Source organism: Dama dama, chromosome 19 (genome assembly GCF_033118175.1).
Source record: "Dama dama isolate Ldn47 chromosome 19, ASM3311817v1, whole genome shotgun sequence".
NCBI lineage: Eukaryota > Metazoa > Chordata > Mammalia > Artiodactyla > Cervidae > Dama > Dama dama.
The window spans coordinates 31,623,745-31,636,853 of record NC_083699.1 but is presented as its reverse complement, the minus strand read 5'-3'; the positions used below and the strand labels follow the sequence as shown (position 1 = coordinate 31,636,853).

The following is a 13,109-nucleotide window of genomic DNA, read 5'->3' as shown; positions in this document are numbered from 1 at the left end:
TTGAACTTGTTGCAATATTGCTTCTGTTTTATGAATTTTGTTGGCTATGAGACATGTGGAATCTTAGCTTCCCAACCAGGGATCAAGCCTGTGCTTCCTATATTGGAAGGCAGAGTCTTAACCACTGGACCACCAGAAAAGTTCCCCCATTGACTTTATATATTGCCTTCCAGCGAGATCAGTTTCTTGAAGCTGCCCCTTTCTTACTTCTGTACAGAGAGCCTGTATACACTCTTCCTGGACTTTGGTATTATGACCCACACTTGAGGGCCAAGTTCCATTTATTCTTTGGGAGATCGGTGTTTGAGGCAAGATATTCCTGTACTTTAGTGCTCTCTGAAATATGGATTCTAATCTGTCTTTGAAGTATTATTTTTTTTATAGGTCATAAATGTGTGTGCTCAGTGCTCAGTCTCTAAGCTGTGTCTGACTCTTTGAGACCTCATGGATTATAGCCCGCCAGGCCCCTCTGTCCATGGCATTTTCCAGGCAAGAGTACTGGAGTGGGTTGCCATTTCCTTCTCCAGGGGATCTTCCCAACCCAGGGATTGAGCCCATGTCTCCTGCATTGGCAGGCAGATTCTTCACCACTGAGCTATCAGGGAAGCCCCTTAGGTCATAAATAATAATAACTAATAATCACTTTGATCTCTTACTATGTGAGGTACTCTGCTAAGCACTTTTCAGACATTACTTCATTCAGCCCTGGGATGAGGGTGAGATGAGTGATGTACTTGACTTAGGCACAGAATTTAAGAGGGAGCTAAAATGCTCAGTAATCAAGATAGATAATGTGATATTTTTAAAATGCAAAATTAATGCGAAAAAGTCACTGGTGAACAAAATGGCAAAAACTTAAAGATAGGATAACTGTTACTGATTTCCCTTTTGCCTTAGGCTGCAATATGGTTTGGCATGACACTGTTGCTGATCCTGTCTTTATTTAAAATTTTCATGTTTTGTACCTCATTGGTTTTTTTGGCTGTGGGTTTCATTTGTGAAAATATTACACTAAGTATTTTTTCATCAGCTAAGTTTTCTGATGCTCCCTTATATTGGGTGCCCATGGCTCCTTCCTTGCCTCCTTCTTGGCCTGGGTCCTAACTTCATTTAATGCTTGCAACAACTCAGAGGTATTGACTTATTTCTCAAAGTGTGATCCATGGGCCAGCAGCATCGGTCTCACTTGGAAGTTTGCTATAAGCCCAGGTAAGCCAAATAACTTGTCCATGGTGTTACAGATTTTGTAAAGTGGGGCATTGATTTTTCTTGACCTTAGACCTCTACTTCTAAACACCATGGTATAACTTTTCTGGTTGTCAGTCCTTGAAGATGTGGATAGTAGTATCTGCTATTCTTCTATCCTCCCGAATTTGTGGGGTAAATGAGATATGTTAAAAACAGAATCAGAGGACAGCAGAATAGCCAGAGAGATCTTCAGGCTGAGGAGTTTTCCCAGTGCTAGTTCTTGAAGGCTGCTCTAGAATTGGACGGCTCCTTCCTGGTAGAGACTGTTTTCAGCTGCTTCCAAACAGCTGTGGGCTTCTTTCATAGCACAAATCTTTATGATTTTTGAAAACAGTTATCCTGTCCCCAGAAAATCTTCTCTTCCAGGTGAGACAATGCAGTCTGCTTCAGCTGGTCCTGATATGATACACTTTCCAGATTCTTTATTGTATATTTAATTCTTCTTTAGCCAAGATCTAGTTTGGCCTGTTCTGTTAACCCAGCAGTAGTTAACTGAGGTATATATACTATTTTCCAGGGAATGTGTTAGGTTTCCCGTGGCTCATTGTTTCCCAACCTGAATACAGCTGTCTGGACCTGCTGGTTATTTCCTCCTACTTATACTGTATCCGTGGGTTTCCCTGATGACTCAGATGGTAAAGAATCTGCCTGCAATGCACGAGACCAGGGTTTGATCCCTGGGTCAAGAAGCTCCCCTGGAGAAGGGAATGGTACCCACTCCAGTATTCTTGCCTGGAGAATTCCATCAACAGAGGAGCCTGACAAACTACAGTCCTTGGAGTCCCAAAGAATTGGACACGACTGAGCAACTCACACACACACACACACACACACACGCACACACACTATATCTGTAGCTAATTTATAGACTCTGGGGATAGAGGTTTAGTTTTTAATACATGTCTGTGTGTCACTTTTGCATTAGGTTGCAAGCCCTATAAATAGTAGGCATTTAGTACATGCTTGTTAATGGATTCTGGGAAAACTTTTTCTATCTGGTAGTGTGAGTGTAGACCTTAACCTGTGCTGCCCTGAATCTTCCTTGCTGGGTTTTTAAACTTCTTTTCTGAAATTTCTTCAATGAAAATAGCAATGAGGCATTCATCCAGCTTGGTATACAGGTGATCGTAATGCAAAGCCATGATTAAGTGTCTCCCAGCCTTTTTTTCCTCTTTCTTTCTGAAACGAATAGTTTCCTGTCCTTATAAAGCTGCGTGCTCATGGTCATGCCATAACGGGTTATTTTTCAGCTCTTGGAAGGAGGGAACTTAGAGGAGAGGAGAACAGAGTCCACACTTTAAAACCTTATTTGTTGTGTCTTTGCTGTCAGATGGGGTCCTTTAAGCCAGGAGGCAGAGTGATCCTGGCCACAGAAAATGATTACTGTAAGCTCTGCGATGCCTCCTTCAGCTCTCCGGCTGTGGCCCAGGCTCACTATCAAGGGAAGAATCATGCCAAGAGGCTGCGGCTGGCGGAAGCTCAGAGTAACTCATTCTCGTAGGTATTGCCGTTTTCTCTTGGGCCAGAGTGTTATGTGAGACTCACTGTCTAGAGAAAAAGAGTTGAAAGGGAGCCTTGTTTAGAAGTCTCACTCTTTTAAAACGTCTCTTCTCCAGAGACTCCTCAGAGGTCGGTCAACGGCGGACCCGGAAAGATGGGAATGAATATAAGATGATGCCTAATAGGAGAAATATGTATGCAGTACAGAATAATTCAGGTATTCTGTGACTTTTCACATACTTTGGCTATGTTTTGCAAATGGTGTCCTCTATTGTTATTTCCTTTAATGGTAATAGATAGACCTGAGAATTTGGGATTAGCTTTTGTTTTGTGGAATTGGTCTAGTGGCTTTTCAAGCTGGTGTTTATTTCAAGTCTTATTTATTTATTTCCTATTTAGTATATTATTTATTTGGATTTTATTTAATTTTTTTTACATCAAGAATATGACTTTATTTCAAAGAACCAAGAATAAGAAATGAGTTAGATGGAAGGGTGATATATCCTTGGGTTCTAAGACCCAAAATGCAACTTTTTAAAAAGTTGAAGTATACTTGCTTTACAAGAATTTCACATAACGGAGTCTTTGTTTTAAAGTGTCTTATCTTAGTGCCTTTATGTTACTTCTGGTATTTGCCAGCTGATACATTTAAATGTAGCATAAAAATGAAATATTTGGTTTCAAGCTGCACCACATTAAATCCCCAGTTATTAGGGAAAATAAAAATGATAGCACTGGTGTTTAACCAGGGGAGTGACTCAGATTATCTGGGGAGTTTTTATAAAATACACATAGTTGAACCATGACTTAGAGATTTTCAGTCAGTAAATTTAGAGTGGGACTCAGACATGTGTGTGTTTTGCAAATGCTTCCTTGGTGATTGATACATACTTTTAGTTCAGAATTACTAGTTGATAGGAATATTTTCTGCATTTTCTGATCATCTTCAGTAGGGAGAGTAGTCCTTCATCCTTTTCCTACCTCAGCCTGCAGTGCACACATATATGAGCAGAGGTCACTCTTGTGAACAGTAAAACAAACAGCAACAAATTGATTAGAAAGGCAAAAGAAACATAGAAAAAAGGGACATATAGAACACAATGTAATAAGTCTCACGAAAGTCTGAAACATATATCATTGTTGCAGTAAATGTAAACTTAAAGTCCCAGTGAAAAAGAAAATTGTAAGATTAGATAGAAAATATTCAGTTGAAATGAAGGAAGCTAAAATAGCTGTCTTAGCATTAGATTAAAAAAAAAAACAAAAACCTTTAGGACAGAAGGCCATTTAGACCTATGTTCTTGGATCAGAGTACAAGTAAATGAGATGTCAATAATAGAAAAACACAAAATTTTTATGTGTTTGGAAGTTTTTAAACATTTCTAAATAACTCTCTTGCCAAAGAAAAAATCATACTGGTGATTGAACATTCTTAGAATCAAATTGTAATAAAAATGTATCAAAATTTGTAGCATATAGTCAAAGTAACATTTTGGGAAAAGCCTTAAATGTTTATTATTATAGTAGGAAAGCAGTAAAGTATTGAGCTAATGGTCCAACTTAAGTCAGTTATATAAAAAAATAAAATAAAATTATCAATAATTCTACCAACATTTTTGTGTATATTCTGTAAAATGGAAATGTGATCATATTTTGTGATATTCTTATTTAATGTAATAGCATATTATAATCAAATATTATAATTATAGAGTTTTCTATTGCATTGTTTTTAGTGACTGTTTAGTTTTTCATTACATTCATTACTAAGATTTTTTTGAGTTGTATGTTTGGATCTTTCCTTTATCCTTTCCCTCCCCAAAAAACTTTTATAAACTCTAGTTAAATAAATGTCCTCATAAATCTCTATACAAAAATTCTCAACATTTTCTTAGTGAAATACTTAGAAGTAGAATTTTTGGATTAAAGTAGTAGCATAATGACATAACTTTTGATATAATGCTTAGAAATGAAAGTATTTCTAAAATTATATTCACTTTTTAGAGACATTGCCATTTAGAGTGTGGATTTGGCTCTGCAGTAACATTTCTGACAATAGTTGGAGGAATCATTTTAGCTTTTTAGACTGAACCTGTATAAAATTGTAATTTTAAAAAACCCATTAACTTCCCATTTTTTTCAAACTAGGAATCTGTGAATTTTATACTTTGAGCTTAGAATTACAAATTACAGTGATAATTGGTCAGACCATCACTCGCTTAGTGAGTATTTTGAAGTGAATATATTACTTTTGTCTTTTTGCTTCAGCAGGTCCTTACTTCAATCCCCGCTCTCGGCAGAGAATTCCACGTGATCTGGCCATGTGTGTTACTCCAAGTGGCCAGTTTTACTGCTCCATGTGTAATGTCGGGGCTGGCGAAGAGGTGGAATTCCGGCAGCATTTAGAGAGCAAGCAACATAAAAGCAAGGTGTCTGAACAGCGGTACAGGAATGAGATGGAGAATCTGGGCTACGTATAGTGATTGTCATATTCAGATAGAGCAGCTTGTCCTGCCTGTTGCTCGCCTTCTGTCAACATGCCCTGCTTTGTGGTTCTCTCGATATGAGTACATTCCTCTGCTTGATGTTAATACACATAACCTGCAGTGGTACCATAAGGTGTCAGAATTGGGGAAGGAAGAGAATGTGCTTAAGTCATGATGCTTTTTCAGGTCAGTTATATTGAGCTGCTTAAAGCCTGTGACCGACCTACCCCATGAGACAGACCTTTTTATCTTGACCAAGTTCTGGTCAACTAGTAGCCTGACCACTTAGAGCTTTAACTATTTAAAAACTTCATATTCTTTTACAGTGTTAGTGTTATGTATTGTTAAATAATTTTATCGAGTTTTTGCTTCAGATCACAGTAAAAGCAGGTAAGCAAAGATTTTAGTTTCCCAAGGTTTCTTTGGATTTACCATCTCAACTCAATGAACTGTCAGTAGGATATCCTATGTAAACTGCATTAGAATCTTGCCCGGAATAGTGTTTTCTGTTTATCATGTCCCTTCCTTATTGAAATGCAGGTTTTCTTGGATTCAGACACTTCTAATGTGTTTATGTACTTCCAGATAGTGAAACTTGATTTTCAGTTGTGAATTTTGCACTTTTAAATTCACCTTCTTTTCTCCTTTTTTTTTTGTTCTCCTTCAGTTGATTTAGCTTATCCAATTAGCTCATTTTCATGCCCCAGAATGGTGTTGTAGGTTTTCCAAGCCCCATATTTGAATATCCAATGAGTTTAGGATAGATATGATTTTTAAAAAATATATTTTTCTCAGCTGGTGTTGGGAAATGAAATGTGTTTGATTTTTCAACTTAGAGTTACTTCATGATAATAACATGCACTTACGTGATGGTCTCAACCGTAAGTTCAGAACCCTTGATATTTGTTTTGATAGACTTTTTAGATAAATGGATCCTTACATTTTACTTACATTCTTTTTTGTCTTGCTAATTTGTAGACTGTCCTGAAGAATATCACTACTTTACTATTTCCAAGAAAGAAAAGAATTTTTTTAAAACAGTTAATCAAATTTTAGTATCATTTCCAATAGAAAAATACCTGAACTTTGGCATTATTCTTTATAATTCAGCTTCTCTGAAGATATAGATTAATAAAAATATAGATTACTTTCATATCTGATAATTAGAACAGTATTATTATTTTTGCTTTTTGTTTTTAAAATGAGAAGCTCTAGTGTTTTGTCTGGATTAACCAATGGAGGATTCTATGAACTTTCACTAACTGTATTTTACTTATTTACTGTATTTACATGGATAAGATGGGTGCTCATCCATACTCCTTTTGAAAGGCCATGTTCATAGAAGTTTATATTGAGCAATATCTTTGCACTATGGTAAATTCACTTTTGATTGCTTATATCACTAATTAAAAATAAAACTCCTATTTTTCCTTAAAAATTCTGTAGGCAAAGAGATAAGGAGAAGGAAAATTATAATCATCATTCCATTCCTTTAGGACTTCTGAACAATTTTTGAATTATCTAGACCCATATTTAAAATTAAGTTTTGTGATACTGGTACACTCTCTGGTATACTATCAAGTTACCCTTCTGTTGAAGTCATGGTTTTTTGAAAAGTAGAATTACTTAGTAATTTTATTTTCTCCCAGAAACAGAAGAATGAAATAATCTTCTGTTGAAGTGCTGTCTAGACCTGTGAATCAGTATAATAACACTTTTTTGCAGTAAGCTATAAAGTATAATTGATTATTTTAGGGCAATTTAGAGCTTCTCTTATTGGTTAGTAGGTTACTCATTTTGCTGCTAAGTGTAATTTTTTGGTAGATTTTAATATGAAAGTGCTGGCCACATGGTTCTACGATTATTTAAAAATTCATTTTCCCCCTCTGTGTGTGGACTACATGTATGTATACACATGTATATGTATGTGTGTATATATATGTAGTTATATACATACACACACATATATAAACCTATGTATGTATAGTTTTATGTGATACCATAGAGAAAATTTCATTGAATCCTTAGATAACAGTAAAAGATTGTGGATAAGAATTTACATTTTATACAAGTGGCATTCATCCACTTTCAGTTTTTTCTTTGCAGATGAAATTAATGAAAGGATCGTCTCTACTCTTCCCACTTAACAATTTCATTTTATATATGTAATAGCAGTGGACTTAAGGCCTTGGTGTTTTTCCTGGCCTTGCATATTCAGGTTTCTAGTCTCTCAGTGCCCTTAATGGATGTTATGAATGCATAAGTGCATTTTCTTTTAAAGAAAAAAGTTAGATTTATAGTGTTGTTTCTTACTTGTTCTATTTCTTTGCACTAAAAAAGACTGATGTTTGCTTTATATGACACCTTAGAAACCATATTGCCTACAATAGCTGGGTTTGATCCTTACTTTCCAAACTCTAGGCAGTTGATAAATAACTTCCATGATTATAAAGGTTACATACACGTCCAAAAAAGGAATCGCAAATCTCTGTGACAGTGGGTTGTGTTTTGGGCTTGTTACCTTGCAATATTCTCCTGTGTTCCATAGGCGAAACAGACGGTGACAGAGGTGTCAGACAGGAAATGCCTAGGTAAATACACCTCTGCATGGTATAGTTTCTCATACTCATGCATTCCTTATGGACAGTGGTTTTTTTTTTCTTCCTGTCAAAGAAAGCTGTTGTTAGTACTGCACTCAGTAATATGTGATCTCTGTCAGTTTCATTTAGTAAAGTCAGGTCCTGCTCTGTAATATCCTTTAGAATTTGTACCCTGTGCTCCCCAGGAATCACATTAATATCTTTTTATGTACTGTATACAAGGATGGACAGAGGCCTAACCAATGGGAAACCTCTAGTCAAATAAGTAGATTCTAGTTCTAGATCTGCAAGAACTCAGAGCATCAAAGCCTCTTCTCTGTGAATATCTTCATGTAAGTTGTCATTCAGAAATCAATGTTGAAGATAAGAATTAGAAACTCTTCTAAAATATTGAGGGCAAGAAGATGTAAAGGAAAAATTTTGGTGTTCCAATTAAAAGATTAGATTGCTTATGTCTTCGAAGTGTTTTTTCAAAAATATTCAGCTACAGAGCTGAGTGTGCCATGTGATCCTTTCAACTCCACATTGAAGAGAAAATGTTTTGTTGGTTTTGTATTTGTATGTCATGTATCACAACTTGTAAATATGTGCATGTTGTTTATGACGTGTGTCTATTTGTCTCTTATTGCACTGAAATCTGCAAGGTGAATAATTGCCCTATACCATTTGCAAAAACTTCCTCCAACTCTTCCTCACTATTGCTCCTTTTCTTGAGTTGATAAACTTAGAAAACCATTTAGAATTTTTTGAAACCCTGAGATTGAATGAAAAATCATGGCTGTCTGAGATCATCTCCATGTCCCTCTAACTTAAACAGCTGAAAGGAAAGCATGAGATCATCCACCTTATTTTATAGAGCTGTTCTACAATACTGGTGTGCTTGCTTGTATCTATACTTTGAACTAGGATTAAAGATATATATATATACACATGTATGTGTATATACATATATATTGTACATCTGATTAAGTCTTCCTCTGTAGATAGACTTGAAGGATTAATGGTGGTTTTAGTGATTCCCTCACTCCTGAATCAGTGGGGACTATGAACAACAACAGTCGGAGGACTGTTCAGTGACCCATGTAAAACGAGTCTCCCTTGTGTCAGGGCAGACATGTAACTGTTCTGCATAATGTCCTCTACAGAGAGGCCTAGGAGTGATGGATTTGGAACCTAATCTGTTTTGTTTCCTCACTGTCAGAACACAGGCTGGAAGGACCTTCCAAAACAGTTGGTGTGGCATATACGAAAGACAGCAGAGTTGCTTTAGAAGTAGAGAAATGTTTTGTCAGTATAGGTAAAAGTTTAATGCAGGCTTTTGAACAGATACTTTAAAAAGATTCCATCTTGCTGGCTTTTCTTTTTTCAACCAGCCAAATCACCATTTAGAAGTTTCATGCATCATAAAGAATGTCTTGTTGCTTTAATTTTTTTGGTGGTGGACCCCTGTCATTGTGAGCTATTACTATCATTCTTACTGAATGGACAAATAGCTGTGTAAATAGCTTCTCATACGACATTTCTACTGAGAGCTGTTTGACTTTGTCTTCCCGCTGCGAATGGGAGGATCATTTATCAACTCCCCTTCTGGGTAGCTACCAAAAAAATACTGGCTTATGGTCCCATGTGACCCTGTCTTTGTTAAGCCCAGATTATGAGTGCCTTTAGCAAGTTTTAGCATTTCACAGAAAGAAGAGATGATAGAATTATTGCCATTAGTCACAATGCATAAAATAGGAAATTGGAGTAACAAAGCTTTCTGTGAATTCTGTGTTCTGCATCTTTTTTTTTTTTTTTTATTTGTGCAATCTCAATTTGATATTGAGTAAAACTGTATGATAACTGATCAGGAACCATATATCCTGAAAATGAATCCAGTTGTCCAAGGCTGGCAACAGTCATTGATTTTTTTTTTTCCACTTTGATCTGCATTGCATTTATATTTAGTGATCGATAGTGTGATGGATTGGGAAGAGCTTGATATTGATGTTTGGAAAAACTTTATTCCAGTGTTGTTTTCAAATACTGTCTTATCTAATACTGTAGAGAGGACAGAATTATGTATTTGCACATGAAGTGTGTGAAGACTGTCATGCATAATACTTCTTCATTGTGCTGTTATAATTCATCTCTACATTTAAAACAGGTACCTTGACAAATCAGGTTCAAGATGTTTTAAAGTAAAATTTTTCTTACTTCAATGAATTTAAAATTCTAAATTGCCTGTATTCTTTGAGTCTCTAAAATGCACTGCTAATTAATTTTACTGCAGAAATACTAACATTTTTCTTGACAGTTTATTATGAGAAATTTAAAAAGTACCTTAAAGTTAACAAATTTTACAGTATATTAGCACTAGATTCTACTGTTAACAGTTTCCAGTACTTATATTACCATATATTTGTCTGTCCCTCTGTTTATCCGTTGAACAATGGAGTTTTAAAAAAATATACATTTTAGTGTAAATTTCAGATACTTCCCTAAACAATTCAGCATAGGCATAATTAACTATAGTTTAATATCTGTTTACATTTTCACATCTTTTAACAAGCAGTGTATGAAGTTGATAACCTGAGCCAGTTAACATATGTCTTTTTCTCCTGTGGACTTCAGCCTTCTTGTTTCTGTTTTTGTATATGTTTAGAGTGAGGGAAGACAACTCCTTTTCAAACTGAAGTTTTTTGGTGTTGGTCATTTTATTGCTTAATTGTCATACATTTTAAAGCTTCATGATAAGAATTTTTTCTTTATCCCTGTTTTTATGACGTATGTTTGCTCAACTATGCAGCTTCTTGAGAAAACTGTAAATTACTGATTGGGGTTTATTAAATCAGCTTATACCTCATTTCAATCTACTGCTGCTTTTTTCTCCACGGTATCATTTCTCCCGTTACTACTTTCACCTGTTCTACCAGAGAATAGAGAGGCATAAAGGGTCAGCCCCACAGATGATTAGCCGTTTAAAACAACTCTAGAAGAACAGATGGAGTAGTTTAGAAAGTTGAAACCATTAGTTTATCTAAAGCCTTTGAATTCCCTGAGAATTGTAACTGCCCATGCTTTCTCTTAGCCATAATTAGCAGGATTAAAAATGATTGTACTGTACAATGAGTTGTTGAAATTGTAAGCCTTAGTAACCATATTTAGCTTTACTCTAGTACTGTTTAGGAAAAAAGTATTGACATATGCCTTTATTTTTATGCCAATTATTTTGTGGACAAAATCAGAAGAATTTAAGTGACTTGTTGCAGATTATGAAGATTCAGTGGGTAAGTCAGAACTGAAATTTTGATATCCTGGATTCATATTCTTGTGCTCTTTGATAAACTTCATGGCTTTCAAAATAAACTCTCCCTTTAGGGCGCTTGAAATGAAACTATCTATTTTTACTAATTAGACTTTTGTTTTTTGGACATTTTACAATTCTTTGACCTTAAAAGATTTTTCCATGGTCATACTTTCTTATTAAGTCAATGCAACTGCTAAAAATCTCACTTTGCTGTTGAATACTAAAAATACAGGTTTTATCAGATTTCCTTTCACATTTACATAACCTTCATGATTCACTCATAACTCTTTCTGTGTAAGTGCTTAAGTGACCCCCTCACTAGTGAAAATAAATGTTCTATATCACTGATTATATGTATATTCTCTACATGATATATTTTTTTAAGGAAAAGTAACCCCATGTGTCCGGATGAACAATATTATCCTAGTGCAAAGCACATATGAAGTGGTTTGTATCTATTCTGAAAATCTGGCATTTACAGGAACAAAACTTTTAGAGTGGCTGGTCATTGTTTTACCTTCTTTTGGTACTTGAGCATCTTTCTGTGGTTTTGTAAATGTGTGTCATTTTGTAAGAATTTCATGTTGATTCTGTGTTAATTGGTGTCCACCTTGTGTTATCCTCAGCTGACCATAATAATTTAGTTTGGGTATGGGGTGTCTGCTTTGAAATGCCTTACTAGAGTGTGGCAGACTCTGCTCTAAAGCATTCCGTGTGTCTGCTAAGACAATAAGTTGCCTCTCTTGGATGTATGCTCTAGATCCAGAAGCAAAACTGATTTTGCTTTCACTGTTAATGTTGCATTTTAGCTCATTGTTTTAAATTAGAGAATAAAATCGTGGAGCCAAGGGAAACTTTACAACCCTTCATTTAATGGCATGGCGAACTTTTAAAATTGCTTTTACTGTTTCCCTAGAACGATGTTTCTGGTAAAGGATATAGCTAAAAAATGCTGGCCAGAACTGTATGAAATTTGGTTTGTTTCCTACAATTTCCCCTTAATGTCATACAGGGATTTAACATCTGTGTATGCTGCTGGGGCTTTGTGCCAGTCACCACTTTGGAAATCTGTGTTCTGAGGCCACATAAATGGCAAAAATGTCTTGGGATTGAAGCCAATCAACTGTGAACTGTGAAATTGAAATTGCTCTTTTGGTTTTATTTTCTTAAGCATATTGAATAGAGAATCCTGAAAGTTATTTAAAATTTACACTGCTTCTGTTGATGGCTCATTTTGGCTGTGTATCCTCATTTATGTACTGATTTCTGATAAAGGCTTGGTGTTATTATAACAGTCATCTCGTGTTCAATTTAATAAAAGAGTTTCTGAGTCTTGTCTGCAAATCGTTTGGTTGTGAGTTGGGGATCAAAGAAAGAAGGTACATTGTCAGCACTGAGGTGCTGGGGTGTTATTTTTGATGCAGATGGTTGATGGCTGAGGATTCACCTTTTATCCGTCTGCATGTCATTTGCCACCTGCTTCTAGAACTCATGGGGCTTCCGCAGTGGCTCTGTGGTAAAGGGTATGCCTCCAGTGCAAGAGACTTGCAGGAGACGCTGGTTTGATCCCTGGGTTGGGAAGATTCGCTGGAGAAGGAAGTGTCAGTCCACTCCAGTATTCTTGCCTGGGAAATCCCATGGACAGAGGAGTCTGGCGGGCTACAGTCTATGGGGTCGCAAAGAGTCAGCAGACATGACTGAGCCACAGTCCATAGCTTTTTTCTTGAACTTACACAGAGTATATTGCCACCTACTTGGGCGTGCAGTAGAGTTGACCCTGCTGCCCACACTAACCCATTCTCCCATTGCTGGAGTTCGCCTCGCTCAATTGGAGCAAGTTCTCCATTTTATTGATAGGTTTAATTTTTAGATTTAAGTTTAATCTTTCCTTCGAATTCTGAGAAAAGTTGCTTGGCAGGACCATAACTGTTGCTTCTGGAAGTAAACACATATTAAGAGGCAAATATGCCCAATAATCTTTTGGGTGTT

General features: G+C 36.1%; 1 protein-coding gene across 4 annotated transcripts in view; it reads left to right on the top strand.

The window, feature by feature from the left end:
• Positions 1-12,464, top strand: part of ZMAT3 (zinc finger matrin-type 3) — a 37,088-nt gene extending 24,624 nt beyond the window's left edge. For 3 of the 4 annotated variants that reach the window (XM_061166619.1, XM_061166618.1, XM_061166616.1), the window contains 3 exons: positions 2,579-2,745; positions 2,865-2,965; positions 5,014-12,464. In XM_061166619.1, coding sequence (XP_061022602.1) covers positions 2,579-2,745; positions 2,865-2,965; positions 5,014-5,225 — 480 coding nt within the window. In that variant the 3' untranslated portion in view covers positions 5,226-12,464. The remainder of the gene's footprint in view (positions 1-2,578; positions 2,746-2,864; positions 2,966-5,013) is intronic. The other variant, XM_061166620.1, reaches the window with a different exon arrangement.
• The last annotated feature ends 645 nt before the right edge of the window (positions 12,465-13,109 follow it).